At 39.2% G+C, this 24,601-nt stretch overlaps 1 protein-coding gene across 2 annotated transcripts in view; it reads right to left on the bottom strand.

Moving 5' to 3' along the window:
• The window catches only part of LOC124149181 (phosphatidylinositide phosphatase SAC2-like), a 401,391-nt gene extending 377,432 nt beyond the window's left edge, over window positions 1-23,959 (bottom strand). For both annotated transcript variants that reach the window (XM_048381486.1, XM_048381487.1), the window contains exons 1-2: window positions 23,798-23,959; window positions 4,430-4,510 (exon numbers count right to left, since the gene is read on the bottom strand). In XM_048381486.1, the coding sequence (XP_048237443.1) occupies window positions 4,430-4,510; window positions 23,798-23,894 (178 nt within the window). In that variant the 5' untranslated portion in view covers window positions 23,895-23,959. The remainder of the gene's footprint in view (window positions 1-4,429; window positions 4,511-23,797) is intronic.
• Between the last annotated feature and the right edge of the window lie 642 nt (window positions 23,960-24,601).

The following is a 24,601-nucleotide window of genomic DNA, read 5'->3' as shown; positions in this document are numbered from 1 at the left end:
GGGAGAAATGAGGGGGTTAAGGGGCCGGAGTCTAGCAGGAAGGGAGAAATGAGGGGGTTCAGGGGCCGGAGTCTAGCAGGAGGGGAGAAATGAGGGGGTTCAGGGGCCGGAGTCTAGCAGGAAGGGAGAAATGAGGGGGTTCAGGGGCCGGAGTCTAGCAGGAAGGGAGAAATGAGGGGGTTCAGGGGCCGGAGTCTAGCAGGAAGGGAGAAATGAGGGGGTTCAGGGACCGGAATCTAGCAGGAGGGGAGAAATGAGGGGGTTCAGGGACCGGAGTCTAGTAGGAGGGGAGAAATGAGGGGGTTCAGGGACCGGAGTCTATTAATCTAGACCTGTTCAGAGGCTGTTATTCGGCAACAAGTCTACAGCAAATGTTTACTGACATTTCCTGCAGACTTGTTGCTGAATATCCAAATTCCCATTTCATGCAATATGCTCATAACTAATATCATGGCTTTGTAGATGGGACTTGTATTTCAATGACCAATTTGAGTAAAGAAAAATTTTCCCCTGCATTCCCTGCCAAGGGCACTTAGTGCTCACAAAGAAAGCATCATAATTAAGGCATGTTTGAGATTTGAACTCATGACCAGCAGATCCTGACAAAACTAAGGCTTGCAACTCTGCAAAGCAAATTGCAGCACCACAGGCCAATGGACCACCTGCATCAAAAGAAGATTTTGGGTCAGAAGGGGTTCTCTCAGCGCAAACTCATTCTCGTTGAGGGATTTTGGAAACATTCCTCCAAAAGGGCCACAAAGACATTCTAGTAGAGGGCTTTTGAAGATATTCCTGCAATTGTAGTTTGAAGACGTTCTTGCAATGGGATTTGGGAAAAAAACCTGCTCATTCATTTTGATGGCATCATGCAGAGGAATATTGAATATTTTTAATTCTGAATTAAATTAGAACCTTTGTGAAATAAATACGAAAGGGTTCACAAGTATCAATAGACTCTCCATAGATCACTGATACATCCAATACCATATTTCGTCAGCAGCTGGTCTGACGTGAATATAAACTTACTGGCCTGTATCACATTTACTGGCACTGCACTAACCCTATCAACGTATGTATGTTTCTCTCTGTGTGTTTGTGGATGGGGGGTAGGGTCTGGGAGTGGTGGTGGGGGGTCGGTGTGTGGGGTATGCTAGCTGACTGAGACCATGCCGCAGTTTCATGGGGATGCCCTATACAGTATAATGACTCCAATCCAAGCTGACCAGTTTTATCCTCTTAATGAGAAGCGTCAGGCAAGGTAACAACAAGTACCATCTCTTAACGTCTTTCGGCATGCTATGGCACAGGGATCGTCCCAACCTTCTCCTCTCCGGGCAGACGCTCTACCTACAAGACCAAGGAGGCGGTCTGTCTGTCATGTATCTGTCTGTAATTCTGCTGGCCGCTGCATAAAACCCTGACCACGTATTTCCAGGTTACATCAGAATGCCTGACATGTCACTGTACTGGGGCTGTAAGACAACTCGTTCTTTGTCCTTAATGGTTATGAGTCTCTTGGCACTGATAGGCTGGTTTGCGACATGAAACATTGCAGCCTTACAATCCCTGGTGTCACATTAGCTGGGGGATATTCTTGTACGAGTCTTGTAAGACCGATGCAGAAGTACTCATGGTTTTATCTATACCTGCTCAGAGGCCGACATTCGGACCCAACTCTGCAGAAAATTTCAGTAATAAATCCCAAATGGGAATAAAAGGATTCTCAATTAATGTTCATATTGTTGTAACTAATGCGATGGCTTGGTCAAGGTGACTTGTGTTTCACTGAAAACAGCTCCAATGAGGGGGAAATGGTTTGAGTTTACATTGTTGTATTTAATATGTTATAATACCTTGAAATTAAGGATCTGTCAAAAATAACAATTTTGAACCAAAAAACAGTTTTTCCCAAAGTGCTGCTGTCAAGGACACTTTGAATACCGAACACATCCCTGCTACTTACCATGACATGAAGAAAGAAAGGATAGAGAAAAGCCTGTCATCGCCTGAAATCCTACATATGACTGTAAACTGGTTCCTAATGTCATTAATCTCTTTCATACTTTTCAATATCTTGATGCTAACTCAAACGGAACTTCAAGTCATAATGACAATTAAAAAAAGCCATATCTTAAAAATACCATATTCATCATCATAAGCTTGCATGCATCTAAGTTTCAAGACAAAGGGATGAGATTCAGTTTGATTTGAATACCTATCAGTCAAGCAACCAATGGCAGTCCTGGTCAGCTCCATGTGCAGTGATGTCAGGGGACAGCTTGAAGTTTGCAACATCGCACTCAGCAATATTCCAGCTATATGACGGTGTTCAGTAATGAATCAAGATTGGACCACACAATTCAGTGATTGACATCATGATCATCGATCTATGCAATTTGGATATGATGACATGCATCAATCAAGTCAGCGAGCCTGACCACCCGATCCCGTTAGTCACTGGTTGCTGAAGACCAATTCTAACCCGGATCTTCACAGCGGGAAAGCTTCATACAATGTTGGTCTTAGATGTGTCCCCACTTTGGTGAAAACCACAAGCAGGGCAAATCTGGGATCCAAACCAAGATTATAGCTTTCTGACCCACCTATGGGACACAACTCTGCACAGCATCTTTGATGACTGGGTCACATGAGCCACCCTAGGAGAAGTATTTTAAAGGGCAAGTTAAGTGAAAAATGAAAAAAAATTATTTAATTTTTTTTGTGAATATCCCATTTCCTAGATACATTTGGTCAATTTCCGAGAAAGAAAAGTTTGTAATATTTGTAGAAAGTATTTAAATGTCTAAGTGAAAGTGAAGAAATCACACGTTCCGTAATTGATTTTCCAAAACAAACCTATTTGAGAACATGGCCTAAAAGCTACCAGCATAGTGGTGACAACCTTTTCATTGGCTGTTATCAGAAGAGGACGTAACGTGTACGCGAGACGGCTCTCCCGTCTCGCGTACAAGTGACCACCTGAGAGGGGTCACTCGTATGCGTGATGGTCTGTCAGTGAACCATGGATTTCTGCATGTTGCACATAAATGTCTCTACAAGTGTTATTTGTGAAAATAATAAAACAAAATTACGTAGAGTCATTGATAATCATACAAGTTATCGTATGACATGAAAAAAATGTCATAAGAAAAATAATAAACGGTCAAATTCGGAGAAAAATGTGAAAAAAATGAGCAAAATGTTATGGTTATGTCTGCTACATTTATCTATCTTGTGATTCTTAGTCCTTATACATTTACAGTTTCTGCCAATTTTGTTAATCCTACAAATATAACAACTTTGCATACATTGTTGAATGTGTGAGTCGACCCGTAGATAACAATTTAAGATCGGTGATTAGCGTTTCATTACTAATATCCTGTTTGGGTAATAAAAGAACAGCTGCCCTCGGCCCTATTCCACCCAATAAATGCCTGTCAGGGATTAATCCCCTGAGTAAACAACTGAAGTCATCTTCAGTGTTGTAACTGAGGTCACATAAGTTGTGGACATGGTAATCAAATGGATGGCAAAAGCAGGCAGACATGGCGTCGGCCCGATCATCATGAGAGTTGAAACAGCGCAGAGCGTCAAACACCAGGAACCCATTTTAACCTCCAGAAGGGGGGTTCCTCGCTGTGGAGGAATATTTCATTTGGGGGGTGATTTCGCCTGTCGCTTTTCACAAAAATACATCCCCAAATAAATGTTTAATCTCATGAGACTATTAATAAATACAGTTTTGCACTGTAGATACGAGGTATTGATTAACTGGAACCGATGCATACCTTATTTTCACACACACAGAAACTCAACAAATCACACAGCCTAAAGTTACACATGATTCAAAACTTGATTAGTCTAACCAAATCACAAATCTCCCATCATATTCTGAATCCATTTATCATGAACCAAAATTCTATCATGAGATCAATAGAGTCAATATCTTTTGCTCTTCGTTTTTTTCATGTTGTCAGTTAAAATACAGGTGACATTGATCAAGTGATGCATTACATGCACCTTGACACGTCAATTCTCCAATCTTGTCAGTGGGATGTCTGACATGATGTGTGAAGACACTAAAACAATGAGGTGAAATGGTCTTTAAAATCACGTTCAAGATCATAGCGACATGCATGAATGTGTGTGTGTGGCTGCTTGTACTAGTCCGGACTTATAGCGGTTTTAAAGTGTCAGCCCACTGAGATACCGTGTGCAGTTTTACATGGATACCCCACCCAGACACAGTACACTGAATCTGAGCTCACCAGTCCATGTCTTAATGACTATTGGCATGACCTGCCTGGGGATCGAACCACTGGATCCACTCTCCGAGCAGACACTCTATCCACAAGACCACAGAGGCGGTCCTGAACACACATGGCATCGACATGAATCAATTTCAGTAGAGATGGATTCCTGAAGTTACCTGGGTGGATCTTGAGTTTGCCGATGACGCCATATATCCGTCCAATACAGATGGGGTTCCACGCAGAGCAGAGGTCATGACCTAAAACATAGAATCACTCTTAATTAGTGGTGTGACAATACACCGACACATCGGAGGATCCGATTATTTACTTCTCGATACAAGTATCGATCACAATCGCTCACTTAGTAAAAAAAATTGATTGTTACTTTAAATGTTTGTTCTAATAACTGTTACCAGCTGGTTACAGCAAACAATAATTAGTAGTTAAAACATAAATATTTTCATCCACTGCCCCATACTTGACAACTATAAATCATCAGTGTGCCAGGTATTTGGCCATTCTGTCTAGGAAAAAGATGGTTGGTTGGTTGGTTTGTTGTTTTACACCGCACTCAGCAATATTCCAGCTATAAGACAGCGGTCTGTAAATAATCGAGTCTGGACCAGACAATCCAGTGATTAATACGGGTATCATGAGTATCGATCCACGCAATTGGGATCGATGACATGCATTAACCAAGTGAGCCTGACCACCCGATCCTGTTAGTCGCCTTTTATGACAAGCAGAGTCACCTTTTACGGCAAGCATGGGTTGCTGAAGACCAATTCTACCCCGGAATCTTTACAGGTCAGGAAAAAGATGGCTTATGCACCACAGATTAGAGCACATGCAGGTATCATGAATCATATCGGATCGTGAGCAAGGTATTGTGATATGTATAGGATCACAAGTTGGTGTATCATCCAGGCGATACTAGTAATGGCAAGTAGTATGTAACCTCTAAAATATTTTTGATAAGTACCCATATTTTGAAAGCAATATTTACTCAGGTGGCTTTATCAATTCCAAGCTAAAAGAATATAACATGAAGAGTGAATTTCACAAAATCTAAATCATAAAAAGTTTATTCAATTCATTCATAATATCCAGTCACTAGTTTATTGTATAATTCTTTACTGAGTATCAGATCTTGAGGTCATCATGGTCACATATTCCATGATACGAGTACCATATCATAGGTCATCATGGTCACATATTCCATGATATGAGCATCGTATCATGAGGTCATCATTGTCACATATTCCATGATATGAGTATCAGATCGTGAGGTCATCATGGTCACATATTCCATGATACGAGTATCGTATCATGAGGTCATCATTGTCACATATTCCATGATATGAGTATCAGATTGTGAGGTCATCATGGTCACATATTCCATGATACGAGTATCGTATCATGAGGTCATCATTGTCACATATTCCATGATATGAGTATCAGATCATGAGGTCATCGTGGTCACATATTCCATGATACCAGTATCAGATCGTGAGGTCATCTTGGTCACATATTCCATGATACGAGTATCATATCGTGAAGTCACCGTGGTCTCATATTCCATGATATGAGTATCTTATCGTGAGGTCATCATTGTCACATATTCCATGATATGAGTATCTTATCGTGAGGTCATCATTGTCACATATTACATGATACGAGTATCATATCGTGAGGTCATCATGGTCACATATTCCATGATACGAGTATCATATCGTGAGGTCATCTTGGTCAAATATTCCATGATACGAGTATCATATCGTGAAGTCATCGTGGTCACATATTCCATGATATGAGTATCGTATCATGAGATCATCTCGGTCACATATTCCATGATACCAGTATCAGATCATGAGGTCATCTTGGTCACATATTCCATGATATGAGTATCAGATCATGAGGTCATCTTGGTCACATATTCCATGATACGAGTATCTTTTCGTGAGGTCATCGTGGTCACATATTCCATATGAATTTTAGATCATGAGGTCATCATGGTCACATATTCCACAATACGAGTATCAGATCGTGAGGTCATGTTGGTCACATATTCCATGATACGAGTATCATATCGTGAGGTCATCTTGGTCACATATTCCATGATATGAGCATCGTATCGTGAGGTCATCTTGGTCACATATTCCGTGATATGAGTATCGTATCATGAGATCATCTCGGTCACATATTCCATGATATGAGAATCGTATTGTGACGTCATCATGGCCATGTATTGATACAAAATGACACACGTGTATATATAATGGTGACACATGAAATGATATGATATTAATTGTAAATATATAACCTGCAAGTGATTCCATGACATCACAACGCTTACCCCACCACTTTGATCAGGTCTGACAGACAGACAGACAAATGACAATGCACCATGCCATAAACTCACATGGATGTTCAGTCCTGGAAATCTAAATTAAATAATTTTGTTGGAAATGAACTAAAAACAGCACTGACCACATTTCATATTTCTGTCATGTCACGTCCAACCGTGGCAAAAGTACTGACCGAGATACTTGTAAAACAAGAAATATGCCAAATGGAAAATTTAAATGAAACAATTGTGTAACATTGCACCTTATAGACATCTTGTATTCAACAAAGTCTTCTTAATTTCAATACACACAATTAACAAACTCATGCTTACTGCAGATATAAATAAGAAAGACTTATCTGGGCTCTCTGCGACACTGATATTCGCCCTAAGGAAATATTGCCCAAATTCCCAAAATCAAATATAAGATGTTTCATTTCAGGTCATCACAACTTTTAACATGATTTGTCATAGCTTTGCCAATGTCACTTAGTTTGATGATACTAAATTAAATGCAATATAAGAATAAAATGTAAGCATAAATTAATCTGACAAAAAATCCCATTTTTTTTAAGAGAAAAATGTTTTTCCCCATTACTGTGTCTGCCATGGGCATTTAGTTGAACATCCCAGATAAATCTCTTTACCAATCTATATAAGTATTGGGTTTAGTGGCAAGCTGACCTAGAAACACTGCTAGCAATAATAGGTAATTAAGACTGTACTATACAGTGCACAGCCCTAACACTGGTCGATCAACAGCTTGATAACCACAAGCATGGCAAGTCAGCTGTTTGTTTAATGAAACAAGACAGTATCACATTCCAGTTATGAATTCCTGTTTTTAAATAAATATTTCAAAATGAAATTAGAGAGTTTGAGTCTAAACATAAAACAGAAATATTTACAGGATAATTAAGATTATCACACCTCCATGTCAGAATGATGAGACCTGATTGGTTCACACAATCTTGGTAAAATACTATGTATATGTCTGGGAGGGAAATATATTTCTGAGCGGGAGGGCAAATCCCTTATACCCCGCCCTGAAGAAGACAGGCTGCATATGGATAACAGAGCCAAAGAATAAATCGCTTATACCTCTATTCGAAGCAAAAGGTTGCACTCTTTTTCCTGAGTCAATGAAAGTTACGTGACACAGAGCAAGTTAACCACAGCTCAATTAAACATCTCTTTTCTATCAATTTTGAATTTGTTTTAATTCTCTTACAATGGTAAACAGGTCTTCAGCAATCCATTCTTGCCGTAAGAGGCGAATGATGGGATTGGGTGGTCAGGTTCACTGACTCATTTCATGCATGTCATCGTAATCCCAATTGTGTAGATCGATGCTCATGATGTCAATCACTGGAGTGTCTGGTCCAGGCTTGATTATTTACAGACTGCCCTCATATAGCTGGAATAATGCTGAGTGAAGCGTTAAACAACAAACAAACAAACAACAAACATGTCAGTGAGATAAATTCATTGCAGCAGTATCCTTCAGGGTACATGTGGTTTTAAGCGTCCCTCGTTCAGACTGAAATTTCAGACAACGTATTCTGTTAACTAGTTGTGATTATGGGCTAGCAACTGTTTGGACAAAATGAACTGGCTATTCAGAAATTTAAGTAGCCCTCAAATACCAAGTAATTGTGTTATTTCGTTTATCTTGTGGAAGCCTCAGTGGCTGAGTGGGTTAGACCCCTGACTTTGTGTGCTGGCAATTAGGTGTCTCACACTGGCGGTGTGGGTTCGAATCTCGGACGGGACTCAACCCAAAAAAGTATGAAAATCTGTACTTTACTGAGAAAGTGTTATCCAAAATTTAACATTTGTTACATTTGACCACTTTCTAAATGGCATTGTGTTTTCATGTTATCAGATGATTTTTTTTTTTAATATGTGGCCCAGAACTTTACTGTCAATGAACACAAAATGAACATGTCTTACCTTTGGATACCATTGACTTTAGTATTGGTAATAATTAGTGGTTTGATACGAGTTTCTGTCATCTTTGATGTGAGGTGAGGTCAAATGGGGCTTAATGACGTGTCAAGATTATTGCACTTATATAGCAGCCTGCATGCACGTGAGTGTGTAGCTGCATGTACTAGTCCAGACTTATGCTGACTTTATAGTGCTAACCCACTGAGATACCATGCCGCAGTTTAACATGGATGCCCCACTCAGACACAGTAGACTGACTCTGAGCCAACCAGTCCTTGTTTTATCAACTTAATGCCAAACGCCAGGCAGGGCTACAACAAGTACCATTTCTTAACGTCTTTCAATATGACTCGGTCAGGGTATTGTCATAAAGCCAGTCTCATCTTCATTAAAGATAAATAGCAATTTTGATTTGATTCTATTTGCTCTGCATGAAGATGCCAGTTTATATGAAACATTCAATAGTGATATGGGCCTCCAGTTAGTTATGAACCGTTTAGGCTTGTCCCCCTTTGGAATACAGACAATAACCCCTTGTTTCTGGGTAACAGAGTTCGACACAATTCAATGATCGCAATAAAAACTGACCAATATCTTTCCAGAAGAATTAATAAAATTCAGTGGGAAAGCCATCTGAGTCTGGGCTTTTGTTATTTTGCATATTCTTCAGAGCTTTTGCCCGTTCACCTAGAGTTTATAGATCTTCCATCTCTTTCACATCATTTTTATTTAACTGGGATAACATTTAATTGTGAAACTGTGGAGCCCAAACGTTTTGGTCACAAGTCATTTTAATATTTTTTATTTCAGCCTTTTAATATTCGTCAAACCAACTTGTGAAACCAAAGCCTTGGCAACTCTGCAATAAGATCCTTGAGTAACTGTTTGATTGGCATTCTAGGAGTTGGCAAATAATTAAACAAATGTACAACTTTATGGAAAACACCTTCTGGTTTATTGCATATAGCGACGTCTCGATGTAGATTCTTACACCGATATCAAGCTGGAGCTTGTCACGCTCCTTATTACTTGATAACGGTGTAAGAATCTACATCGAAACGTCGCTATATGCAATAAACCAGAAGTTGTCATCCGTAAAGTTGTACATTTTTCTTAAGTTTCTTGAAATTACAAAAGGGCAATCTGAGTAAGAATACGTCCCCAGTAACTCGAGTTAGTTTCCGGTTTGTTACCTGTGAGATGTTACTTGGTGAGCGCTTACAGGTCATATTCAAAAACTAAACCACAAGGAAGTGTGGATCATATTACATGCATATCTACATGATTATATAAGAGAGGAAGCCATGCAACTAAGCTGTGATGACTTCAAACAGCCAACTACAATCTTAGGGCATTATAACCATGCTGGTGACTGTCATCCAACTTACATGTGTAAAAAATATACTCATAAATATGTTGATTGATTCATTGATGAATCAATCATTTTTTTTCATTTTTTATTTCAATGTATTTATTCCTTACTTATTATAATTATTTATTATTCTTGTTGTTGTTGTTGTTGTTACAGCAATGGTCTAATGTACATTCTATTCTGCTAGCAAACCAATCAGAAGGTAGGATTCTAGAATGTCATGGAGGAGTTTTTTATAATTTCAGAGTAAAGCTTACAAAAGAAATATATCACAATTGTTTTTCTGTCTGACTAAGACAAGACACATGCTCAATGGGAGGTTAAGATGTGGCCACCATAACTACTATTCATCTGTACTCCAAGCTGTGTGTGCCTTTGTTATTTGTTTGTTTGTTTGTTGTTTATCACCACACTCAGCAACATTCCAGCTATATGGCGGCGGTCTGTAAATAAGTAATGATTTATCATTGAAGTTATGACATACCCTGAAGTCCCAAGCAAAACCCCTTCCCAATCCTCTAACTCCACCCACCAACCCTCATCTGTCCAGAGCCCCGATTATGTTTCTAGGTTTGTCAGCACCATACCCATGCCCGTGGGTTTCACCGAAGTGGTAAACGTCTGAGACCTGCATCACTTCAGGCTTTCCTCCAACATTAAGCTGACACGCCGTGACATAACAGGAATACTGTTAAAAGCGGCGATAAGCCCAACTCACTCACTCACTCACTCATCTGTCCAGACAGGACCCTGGGGCTATCTGAACACCATCTTGATGCCTCATTTAGACATATTTATTCCACTCAGCTGGGGCATGGATCACCTGGCCTGTGATCAACACACTGACAAAATGATGCCTAACTGTGAAAATATAATACAATGTAAAGCCAAAACCAAGACAATTGCTTCCTGTCAGGAATTATTTTTTGTTCCCATGTATTTATAGCAATTCTCCAACAATCATACTGACTGATGAATATAGACAATATGTGACAACAACAATGGCCTTGGAAAAGATTATTGTTGGCAATGAGACAACCAGCCTCCGTTTGTCACGAGACTGTTCTGATGTTAATAATGTCCAACACTTGACGATGTACTGAATATCATCTCTCTATCACTCTTTGTCCAGCCTCCCTACATTCTGGATGAAGTACCGTAGTCACCGTATTAAGCGCCCCTCTGGAATGAGTACACCCGTGACCAACTTTTAGACCAATCTGTTAGTAACCTTTACAATCGGCCAATACTAAGCCCAAAGAGTTACAAGACTGGCCATATTTTCTGGTGTATATACCAGATATTTTACTCAGTCGTATAAAATTGCATAGTAACTATTAGAATTATTTTCATCTCTTTGACATTTGAATTGAGTGTGATCTCTACCGATTGATCTTTGACAGTAAATTTAACTTGTTGTGTATGGTTTTACTAACTTCCGTGGTGATGTGGCCGTCAAACCAGCTGTTTCAATCAGAGATGGTTCATTGTGATCACTGTTGTCTTGTGACGTGATATGATACGTGATACAGGGCACATATGATTTTTATGAACCCCGATATGTTTGGCCTCGTAGTTAATAAAAACAATTACGTTCTTCGCAATGCATCTAACATGACCTTTATAACTTTTGGTGGCGACATACACTCTTCTTGGATCCATAATTGACATTTTTTTATCACTATAGCATCCACTATCTTAATAGAGAAATGTCACCGGATCAAGTTTCCACACCAGTCCTGAAATCGGCCCGACATATTGTGACTGACAATGTCATACCACGCTGTTCTCTTTGTAGGGTCGCGAATCATCGCCATCCTTAGAACGTGGGAGGGTGGTCAAACGTTGCACTACCAACACCACCTGGTATTCTTAGAATGGGGGTGGTCAAACGTTGTACTGCCCACACCACCTGGTATTCTTAGAACGTAGGTGGGTGGTCAAAAGTTGTACTGCAAACACCAACTGGTATTCTTAGAACGTGGGTGGGTGGTCAGAAGTTGTACTGCCCACACTGCCTGGTATTCTTAGAACGTGGGAGGGTGGTCAAAAGTTGTACTGCAAACACCGCCTGGTATTCTTAGAACGTGGGAGGGTGGTCAAAAGTTGTACTGCCCACACCGCCTGGTATTCTTAGAACGTGGGAGGGTGGTCAAAAGTTGTACTGCCCACACTGCCTGGTATTCTTAGAATGTGGGAGGGTGGTCAAAAGTTGTACTGCCCACACTGCCTGGTATTCTTAGAATGTGGGTGGGTGGTCAAAAGTTGTACTGCCAAAACCGCCTGGTATTCTTAGAACGTGGGAGTGTGGTTAAAAGTTGTACTGCCCATACCACTGGTATTCAGACTTATATTTTCAGATGAAATCATGCACAATACTATAATAGAATTCGTTTAAAAAATATATAAATTATTCAATGATACCCATTAGCAGTTTATTGAAAGATACCTTCATAAAAAAAATGGTTTGTTTGTTATCATGGTTTCTGTAACAGTTCAGTAAACTGAAACTAACAGATATTCGGATGAATAAATCTCAGAAAAAACCATCTGGTAAATGAAGTAGACAATTGGTTGGTCGGTTGGTTTGTTGTTTAAGGCCGCACTCAGCAATATTCCAGCTATATGACGGCGGTCTGTAAATAATCGAGTCTGGACCAGACAATCCAGTGATTGATATCACAGGGTTCAAGGTAGGTCGGGGATTCCCAAATATTCAAATATAATGTCGTTCCTTTAGATCACTCAAACAATTTCATGCATTTTGTTGACAACTAGAACCAATAATACTGAGTAATTTTATACATACTACTCAAAAGAAGTTAAGGACCACCCAATGGTTCTTAACTTCTTTTGAGTAATGTACATAAATTTCCATGACAGATTAACTATTGTAATATGAAAGTACAGGGTCATCCTTAACTTCTTTTGAGTAATGTACATAAATTTCCATGACAGATTAACTATTGTAATATGAACGTACAGGGTCATCCTTAACTTCTTTTGAGTAGTATACAGTTACTTCCATGACATTATTATGATCTGAAGCAACAACAAAATGTGATCAGCATAACCAGGAACTGTTATCATCCAGCTGCTATTTTGTGCTAACCCTAACAATACTCTATAAGTGTTGTATATTGATTATTGATGTGTATTTATATTTTATTCATCTGCACACACATGCACCCAGCTCTGTGGACAGCAGAACACGCTGCTGTATTACTGTCAATATCCCTGAAGCTGTTGTTCACACCTGGACATTAAGGACTCTATCAGCCTCTCAGGTGTAAACATCAGTCTGAGGTGATTCACAAAACCATATGATTGAGGCTTTTTACTTTTAATTCTTAGTTTGTTTGTTTACTTGTTGTTTAACGCCGCACTCAGCAATATTCCAGCTTTATGATGGCGGTCTGTAAATAATCGAGTCTGGACCAGACAATGCAGTGATTGACGTCATGCACATCAATCCACACAATAGGGATACAATGACATGCATCAACCAAGTCAGCTTGTCTGACCACCCGATTATTCGCCTCTTATGACAAGCATAGTCGCCTTTCACAGCAAGCATGGGTTGCTGAAGACCTATTCTACCCTGGATGTCTTCACGGGTCTCATGGATTGCTGAAGACCTATTCTACCCTGGATGTCTTCACGGGTCTCTCATGGATTGCTGAAGACCTATTCTACCCTGGATGTCTTCACGGGTCTCATGGATTGCTGAAGACCTATTCTACCCTGGATGTCTTCACGGGTCTCATGGATTGCTGAAGACCTATTCTACCCTGGATGTCTTCACGGGTCTCATGGATTGCTGAAGACCTATTCTACCCTGGATGTCTTCACGGGTCTCATGTATTGCTGAAGACCTATTCTACCCTGGATGTCTTCACGGGTCTCATGGATTGCTGAAGACCTATTCTACCCTGGATGTCTTCATGGGTCATGGATTGCTGAAGACCTATTCTACCCCGGATCTTCACGGGTCCCACAGGTTGCTGAAGACCTATTCTACCCTGGATGTCTTCACGGGTCTCATGGATTGCTGAAGACCTATTCTACCCCGGATCTTCACGGGTCTCATGGATTGCTGAAGACCTATTCTACCCCGGATCTTCATGGGTCTCATGGGTTGCTGAAGACCTATTCTACCCTGGATCTTCATGGGTCTCATGGGTTGCTGAAGACCTATTCTACCCCAGATCTTCACGGGTCTAATTCTTAGTTTACAGATTGCTTTCTATATAGTCAAAATAATCAATATTGTTTTAGAGGCCACTAAACAATATAACTAACATGGTAAGAAATTGAGCCATGCACTGTAGGTGACCTGGATAGTTAATGAACAGTTTAAAATGCCAACAAAGAGGTACACTTATGATGTTATGAATATGAATATCAATTTATGCACAGGAGTAAGAAGTTATGTAAATTTCATTTATTTTTTAGGTTTGAATTGTTGGCAAGTTTCATCTGTCATGTTTTATCTACAACAGTATTTGAGTAATACCTCCCCAAGTACTCACCATGAATACATGACTATCAATGTTATGTCCTTCTGCATAAAGACCGCCTCTGTGGTCTTGTGGTAGAGCATCCGCCCGGAGAGCGGAAGGTCTGGGGTTCGATCCCCAGCCGCGTCACACCAAAAGACGTTAAAATATGGTACTTGTTGTTACCCTACCTGACGCTCGGGATTAAGGGGCTAAAACAAGGACTGGTCGGCTCGGAGTCAGTATACTGTGTCTGAGAGGGGTATTCTCACCTCACCTCACCTCCTTCTGCATAATGCACACAGACATGGGAGTCATATGTCACAAAGAGTGAAATACTAAACTATTTACAAACCAAATAACATTAAGAAGGACATGCTTGAAGGTAGTATACTGACATGCTTGTTTGTTATTTGTTGTTTCAACATGTCCAACGCCCCACTCAGCAACATTCCCACTGTTTGACAGGAGCCTGTAACAATCTAGGCTGGACCAGACAAACCAGTGACTGACGTAAGCAACATCCCACAGTCAAGGGACAATGACACACAATCAGGGACAAAGCTCCAGATTACCTGTATATATTTGTGTAAAACAAACAAAATAAATCACCATCCCCCAATTAATTTAACTCAATAGCATAACAACACTTTGCATACTACAATGTTTCCATCACAACTTTCAAGCATGTATTTCTTTACTACTGAATGATCAAGTGCAGACACAGAGAATGAATAGTGCACAGGTGCTAGGTCTCGCTTATTGTTAGTGAGACATGTATATCACTCTTGTTAATGTTAGACACTTGGAGCACCGCAACAGATACAAACAGTATTCCCGCTGGGTTTTGAAACTGCCAGTCCTTGTGGACCGGCAACTCTAAAAATTACCAGTTCTCCCTAATTTTTGCCAGTCCCAACTTTCAACAAATAAAAAAACGTATGAAAATTATTCTTTCAACTTCATGTTCAGCATGTTCAGTGCAAAGATGTCATCTCTGAAGTAACTTAGTTAGATCTATATGTCATTTAAAGTCGCTACTAATGGATATTTAACCTAGAAATAGACAAGAGGAAACCCTGATGGTAACGGACAAGCTTACTTTGTTCGATAAATGTACTTGTATGAATATCCTCGATGTTTTGTTCAACAACAAAGATTTATAAGTACTTTATTTGCCAGTCCATAGGGACTGGCAGTCACATGAATTACCAGTCCAAGCCTAATTTTACCAGTAAAAAACTGGTAATTTACAGTAAACAGAAACACTGACAAATTGGAAGTCACCTGAAACAGCATTTCACGTAGAATTATTTTTAAAACTGACCATTCATTGGTGTAAAAATACCCAAAAGATGATGCCCAAAGGAGTAAAAATATATTGAATACCCAGAGAATATTATCAATAGCCATATGAATGGCAACATGTGAGTAAATACTCACTGAATACTCATACTGTCATAGCTCTGTGAGCATAGACGTCTGATACCCCTGATCCGATCCATTCAGTCGCCTCTTACAACAAGCATCAGATGCTGGGGCTGATTCTAACCTGGACTCCCAATGAGACTTGTGTAATTAACTACATTTTAGATTCTGTGAAATATTTTAATGAAACATTTAACATAAAGACATGACAAACTGATTGTTTTGGTTTTACATATTGTTTCAAATTCACTAAATTCATTTATTCATTACCACTCCCAAAGTTTAGGTTAAATTGTCTGTAAAGTATGAAATACATTTAGCTTGCCTGCACGACATATTTCTCCACACCTACAATGGACATACAATCACTCATTCCATCTGAGTATTCAACCAATCACTGCACCTAATCAATCATCGGAACATCGCTCATTAATGAAAACGTTTCACATAGCTGTCTGAATCTCCGACTGAAACATTATTTATATGGATCATATTCCTCTATTTAAGGGACCCGTGAAGATTCCGGGGTAGAATAGGTCTTCAGCAACCCATGCTTGCCGTAAAAGGTGACTATGCTTGTCGTAAAAGGCGACTAACAGGATCGGGTGGTCAGGCTCGCTGACTTGGTTGATGCATGTCATGGATCCCAATTGCGTGGATCGATGCTCATGATATCACTCACTGGATTGTCTGGTCCAGACTCGATTATTTACAGACCGCCGTCATATAGCTGGAACATTGCTGAATGCGGCGTTAAACAACCAACCAACCAACCAACCTCTATTTAAGTAATTATATACAAATTTGTGTCTCCATTTAAACAAATCTAGTTTGTATTTTTGTTTCAACACATGTTTTGGGAATCATTTTCACGTCATAGATGCAAGAGCCTGGGGGCTAGAGACCCGGAGAGTGGAAGGTCAGCTGTTCAAACCCAGTACTTGTTGTTACCCTGCCTGGCGCTCGGCAATAAGGGTCCAAAACAAGGACAGGTCAGTTTGGAGTCAATGAACTGTGTCTGAGTCGGGTATTCATGTTAAACTGTGGCATGGTATCTCAGTGGGCTAGCACTATAAAACCAGCATAAGTCTGGACTTGTGCAAGCAGCCACACACACACACACACAGACACACAGACACACACACAGACAGACACACAGACACACAGACATAGACACACACACGTAAATGCCGCAGTTTAACATGAATACCCAACTCAGACACAGTATACTGACTCCGAACCTACAGGCCTTGTTTTATCATCTTAATGCAGTCAGGATAACAACAATAAAAGCTATAAAAGTGCAATAGTCTTGAAGGCGACGTTGACACCCATTTCACCTGACAGATGCAGCCAACAAGAGCAGGGTATCATGACACATGGATGTGTCATGGATGTACAGGATGTGCTGACTTACTCGTACATATCAATCAATCATTGTCAGAGTGGGTGTCCATTGCCCTATTAGTATTACATGCTGACACAACAGTAAACAACTCACACACCAAGCATTAGTGAGTGAGTATGGTTTAGCATATATTCCAGCAATATCACAACGAAGGACACCAGAAATGGGCTTCACACATTGTACCCATGTCGGGAATCGAACCCAGGTCTTCTGCGTGACGAGCAAACGCTTTAACCACTAGGCTACCCGACCGCCCCCCAAGCATAAGTGACTCACTGCGACAATTACCTTTTTTAGTGGTTAACCTTTAATATTATCACACCATTTTATCAAATACAAAGCAAATACACCATTTATCCTATAATTCATGTTTACCTATTAAAGAAAACATGTAAACAACATTTATTTTCATGAGTATTTAATACAATTTTTTTATACATAAATACATACATGATACATACATATTCATCAGCGTCAGGTGGGTTTATATATTTATAATCACGACTGTTGTCAGGTGGGTTTTAATATGTATAGATACCACTGTGGTCAGGTTGGTTTAAATATTAAAGTAACAAATGTGGTCAGGTTAGAGGTGGGTTTAAATAGTCATAGTGACCCCTGTGGTTAGATGAGATGTGGGTTTAAATATTTATAGTCATCACTGTAGTCAGGTGGGTTTCAATATTTATATATACCACTGTGGTCAGGTTAGTTTAAATATTCATAGTCACTAATGTGGTCAGTGAGTGAGTGAGTGAGTGAGTTGGGTTTAACGCCGCTTTTAACATTATTCCAGTTATATAGCGGCGTGTCAGCTTAATGTGGGAGGAAAGCCCGAAGTGATGCAGGTCTAAGACGTTTACCACTTCGGTGAAACCCACGAGCACGGGTATGGTGCTGACAAACCTAGAAACATAATCGGGGTGAACCGGGATTCGAACCCACAATCATAGGTTTCTGGCGTGTCCAGGGGACGCAACTCTGCACAGCGAATCGCGGCGCCTTAGACGACTGGGCCACCCGTGCCCCCTAATGTGGTCAGGTTTGAGGTGGATTTAAATATTATATAGTCATCACTGTAGTCAAGTCAGTTTAAATATTAATATATACCACGGTGGACTGTGAGGTGGGTTTAAATATTTATAGTCATCACTGTGGTGAGGATGGTATAAATATTTATAGATACCACTTTATTTAAATACCATGTCAGGTCGGGGGCAGTCGGTTAGCCTAGTGGTTAAAGCGTTCGCTTTTCACGCTGAAGACCCAGGTTTGATTCTCGACATGGGTACAATGTGTGAAGCTCATTTCTGGTGTCCCCCACCGTGATATTGCTGGAATATTGCTAAAAGCGGCGTAAAACCATACTCACTTACTCACTCACCATGTCAGGTTGGTTTAAATCATCACTGTTGTAAGGTGGGTAACTTGAAAGCTCTGGGATGAGAGATAGAAACTAACATTTTTAGTCCACTAGTCCTTCTAATGATAACATATAGAAAAACCCTTAATAAGGCCAAATTTCTACTAGTCATTATGATACCTTAACAATTGGGCTGTTTGGCAAGGACTACAGGACTAGTGCCCATTTCTAACGCTGGGGATTCAACTTAACCTGAAACATGACTTGCCCAAATAGAGAAAACACAATAGGGCTCTCCCTCAAAACCTGAAATTCTCCTTAGCCTCAGGACACCTCTAACATTAGACAAACAGACTCGAGCAAGCTAACCTTTTTCCTTAACTGTTGACAAACGAATGTAAATAGCAACTGATACATTTTGAATTCACTATGCCCATTTTTGTTTCCTTAGATACCGCATTATGGTTGTCGTAATTTCCTTTGTTTATTAATGATAGTTATCATGGTAACATAACAGTTTGTTTTCATGATACTTCTTAAATGCAGTTACTTCCTAAATCTTAATCCTATATCAAACCAATACTAATACCTCATGTTGTATAGTTATTATTCCAGAGCTATAAATATTACCTGCGGAAAGACAAATGTATGAAGTTAGTGACAGTGAATCTTGTTAAAAGCCCCAGGCAGCTATATCCCAATCCTATCATGGCATCTTGTAAATAATCAAGTCTGGACCATACAAACCAGTGATTAAAATTATGGATAATGTCCCACAATCATTATGTACTGGAGACAACTAACAGTGAGTGAGTGAGTGAGTGAGTGAGTGAGTGAGTGAGTGAGTGAGTGAGTGAGTGAGTGAGTGAGTGGGTGGGTGGATGGGTGGGTGTTTGAGTGAGTGAGTGAGTGAGTGAGTGGGTGGGTGGGTGGATGGGTGGGTGTTTGAGAGAGTGACAATTTACATCTTTAGTGAAACCCACGAGAACATCTATGGTGCTGAGAAACCTAGAAACAATCAGGGCGCTCTGGGATTCGAATCCATAATCATAGGCTTCCGGCATGCCCAAGGGACATGCACTATGAATTGTAAATTGGGGCGTCGAAGTCTTTTGTTTTGTTTGTTGTTTAATACCGCACTCAGCAATATTCCAGCTATATGACAGCGGTCTGTAAAAAAGTCTGGACCAGACAATCCAGTGATTGACACCATGAGCATCAATCCACGCAATTGGGACACAATGACATGCATCAAGGAAGTCAGCAAGTCTGACCACCGGATCCCGTTAGTCGCCTCTTACAACAAGCATAGTCTCAATTATTCATGCAGCTCACCTCTGCAGGGTTTCATCTGAGGCAGGAATGAGTATTTAATGCAATTTCCATCCAAAATACTTCTGATCATTTTTTCAATGAGTCATTTGTGACACAATATCTTTTTATCAGTCAGTGCTAGTTCCTTAAAAACATCCAAAACAAACAATATTTTAGACTTTTACATATATACTGCTCAAAAGAAGTTAAAGAACACTTGATTTTTTCGTATAACTATGGCTGGTGGGTACTGAACACACAAAGCATCCCATTGTGGGTGTTCTTTAACTTGTTTTGAGTAGTATATTTTAGGGAAGAGAGCTAGGTTCTATTTTATTGAGGATGTCAGCAAATATTGTATGCTGCCACAGTCAGCTATATTCCAACAATTCACAACCTGTAAACCAAAAGTTTCGGCATACAGAAATGTACCCTGACCAAACTCAGAATACAGAACAGTACAACTAACCTCAGTAGGGGAAAATGATCAACGCACACAATCAACCAGGTGAAAATTGCAAATAGCATATCTCAATAAATAAGTTCCAATTAACATGGGCACTTAAATTGAGTTGTTGGTTTGCCAGGGTATGTGTATGAGGCACCGCAGGGTTAATTACTAGGAAGAATACAAAACTCATTACACATCAATCTCATTAAAATCAGATCTTAGTTCTCGCTATCGCTAAACAAAGATCGGAGGACATCCCATTACGGGTCACGTCAGAACGACCTTTCATCCAACCAATCAGAGCGTCGCTTACCAGATCGTGAAAGTGACAGTTGGAATGTGTTTTCTGATCATGCAACCACGAAATATTTAACACGGGGTATTCCAAATGACAGTTACAGGTTTTATGATCATATCCATACAATCTAGGCCATCTATAAGCCATTCCAGAATGTTCTTCTTATTAGTTTTAACATTTTTAATCGAGAATACGTCAAAATATGTTTCAAAAGTAGTCGCCAGTTTGAAACCAATGTCGTAAAGCTCGAGAAAGCTGATTGGCTAATGTCGATTTCTTGTCAGTCATTTCATTGGTCGGTCAAAATTAATGAAGGTCGTTCTGACGTGACCCGTAATGGGATGTCCTCAGATCTTTGTTTAGCGATATCGAAAACTAAGATCGGATTTTAATGAGATTGATTACACATGTACCCCCATGCTTGTTGTCGGAGCAAAATATGAGGATCAGACAGTTTAAGATGTGTGACCTGGTTGACCATGTGTCATCACACCAGTGGATAGCTGCTCATGCTATCAGCCACTGGTTTGCCTGTCCCAGCAATAGGGACACTAATCTCTGGCTTCTCGGCTGCCTGACACTGGCCGCTAGGGTTCACTAGCTGCCGTGAGTCGATTTGCTCGCAAATGCAACTGAGCGTGACAAGAGACTGGGCTACCGTCTGTAAAGACAGCGTAAATAAACTTGGAGGCATTTGTTTTACGCATTTTTAAACACTGATTGGTTACCCGTGAACTATGATGATTTCGACAAAGGAAGCATGTTAATTAATTTCTTCAGCCTAAACAAACAGACAAAAAGAATGGCTGAAGCTCATCAGATGTCATCATTTGGAAATACCCCTGATGGTAAAAGTTTAATAATAAAAAAGTACCCCTGCAGTGAAAGCATTTTCACATTTCGGATTCTTGTTGTCATCCACGTTTTCTGGTATAACCAAACACTTGTGTATTTGTCATCATTCACTTGATGCTCAGTTAATGAATCTATAACAGGTATAGTTAGTGTTAAAACCACTCAGATTACCTGACAAAGGTTCCCATTTTGCATTTCTTGTGTCTGGGGTAATTTTTCAATCTAAATCCAGGTTTGAAGTGAGGTGAAATGTGTGTTATGTAATATGCACGTGGCAGCCCAGCAAAGAGATGAACGATCAGTTGATTTCCTTTTTTGTAAAAGGATCAACAGAAAATATGTTGATTGATTAATCACTGTTATCTTGCACAGTGGATATGTCAAAAGTAAGTGTTCACATATGTAGGTTTACTAAAGCAAAGGCAATACACTTATATCATGGCGTGTAGTGCTGATGTAAAAACAACATATTTTGTTCAAATGGTTAACCGATAATATGTTGATTGAATGCTCATTGTTATCTAACTCAATGGCTTTTTTTTAAAGAACAGTGACATTATGAAAATAGTTGTCACGTGGGCTTTCTCAGCTGACCTTTGAGAATTGACACCTATGTGAAACACCTGAAACAATCTAAATGATCAGTCGTGAAACGAACACGGGTTATCATATACCGGAATGATATATATATTTTAAAATATTTAATTGTTACAGAGACACGTGGCAGCGAATACGTTTCTTTGTACAGTTGCAGACATGTGGGATATTGTTCCCTTATGTGGATATTCACGGATACATTCCTCGAACAAGTAAGCTGCCTAAAATTATACATATAAATTTGGTAGGTTGTAATTATGATATTTGCATTTTGTTTTCCTTCATTTGCTGTAGCATTGAACAGATTCATTCTTTTTCCTCTACGTCTTGGTTGGGAAGTTCTTTGAGGCACGATAGACGTTGGTTTTACAAGTCTTTTCCTTTGTAAGCGTGTATTATTACAGTCAATTTGTAAAATGAGATTCTCTTAGGCAATTTATAAAATGTCTAAATATTTCCGTCGTTTTACAAATTGACGGAAAAATCTGTCTATTTATTTAACAGATTGACTAAAAATGATTAAGACGGTTAAAAGGACTTAAAAAAATCACAATAGATTAATTCTGCAAGGAATAAAAGCCAAACAATAAAGTAATGTACTTTTCATCCTTACATTTTCAGTCACTTGGTCATGATATTAAACATAAAAATGTTTGGAATTTGTTATCATAATAATACAGATGGACATATTTTTCAGTCAATTTGTAAAATAACTGAATATTCTGGCGTTTATTTAATTTTGATCATTTTGACTGTTAAAACATAAACACGATAAATTAAGCAATGATCAGGTGAAATACTTTGTGTTCAAAGTCAAAATAGTGTAAACTCTAAAAACCGTGCACAATTAGCAAGTGACTTATCAAAACATTGTCACCATTACCGATGCTACCCACAAAGATACCAACATTTACAAATTATTTCCAAAACTGTATTTCATTTTGTTGATCAATGTGACCATACACCCGTATACTATGAATAAAAGTGACAAATGTGCATATGAATGGTGCAGCTTATGCATATGCTACTGTGATATATCAATAACATTCATTTTGTCACTCATCTGAAAATGTCTACACACACCTAAACCTAAATAAATCGCTTAACCTATTATTTTCTGTTCATTAATAAACCCATGTTAAAGCTGTACATAAAAATCTAAATTTTCTTTTGACTGCACAATCCTGCACGTGCAAAATGCTGCATAATTTCCATCTAAACCACATAGTACTTTCTTATTGAACATAATATGCAACATCATTGCATATTAACAATATTGCCGCATCTTGGGACATCATGATCATGATACGTTATATCAAGTAACATCAGCTGTTCGTGAAAAGACAAGATAAATACCATCGTAGTGCCTATCACATCCTTCAATGTAACGTGCACTGAATTTGGAAATCTTAATCTATATCACAAACACATGTTATTCACGATTACCGGTTTGGAACCTCAAGCCACCAACGTTTTGACATTGAGTTAAAATGCATTGTTAATGTCCATTCATGGTAAAAATAACCTTTACATGGAAACGAAAACGTCACGATTCGGTCAGAAGTTTTAACATGCATTTTTGTTTACATTCATGACTACAACAGCAGACGAATTTGTACCACTTCCGCAATGTACGGCCGCCAAGAATCTATCAATACTCACTTGATTTCGCCTCCAGACTCCCCGAAGACCTGTCACACCACAAACTGTGGTCTCCATTGTGGATTATGTAATGATTTTCAGTTTGAAATAACTCCATTCTTGTTCATTCACAACAACACGTATCTGTCATTATTGCAATTTGCACAGCTGATATCCACGATGAACTCCCCTTAGTTGGGTATAGTACTACTGGTGCAACTAATCCTGTTTCCTATGTTTTTGCGTGCATCTGTCGCAACCTTTACCGGTACAAATATTGGTCATATAGTTTGGAAATAAATAAATTATGTAATATGTTAAAAACATTTGGAACTATAGATTTTATATCATTAGTTTTTACTAATATATTTTTTTAAAGAAAGCTTTCAATGGGTTCCTTTACCTGTGCCATTTACAGTACTTATAAAGATTAGAAACATAAAATGTTATTGGAATGTAGGACCTTTTTAATATTGGCAAGTGGAAGTTATATAGAGTAATATAGTTTTGTTGCTAAGTTTCGGTTTAATCAATCTGTCCGATATTGATATTGATATTGACATCGTATATTGCATCGAATAACGACTGTACTTAATTTCTTGTGATGTGTAGTTCAACTAGTAGTACTTACTTGAAGGGACAGTCAAAATGAGCCGGGATATTCAAACGCGTTGCCAAGATCTGCTAAAAACCTTCCCTGTGATACGTATTCTGCTAAACTTTTCAGATATCATTATTTACCTTGATATTTTGTTCAAATACGTTTCAGATGAGGGATAAAAATTGTCATAGTCTGTTCTGTTCTTTCAACATTTTTTGGTCAGA

Source organism: Haliotis rufescens, unplaced genomic scaffold (genome assembly GCF_023055435.1).
Source record: "Haliotis rufescens isolate VD_foot unplaced genomic scaffold, xgHalRufe1.0.p SCAF_39, whole genome shotgun sequence".
NCBI lineage: Eukaryota > Metazoa > Mollusca > Gastropoda > Lepetellida > Haliotidae > Haliotis > Haliotis rufescens.
This window is presented reverse-complemented; position numbering and strand designations above follow the sequence as displayed.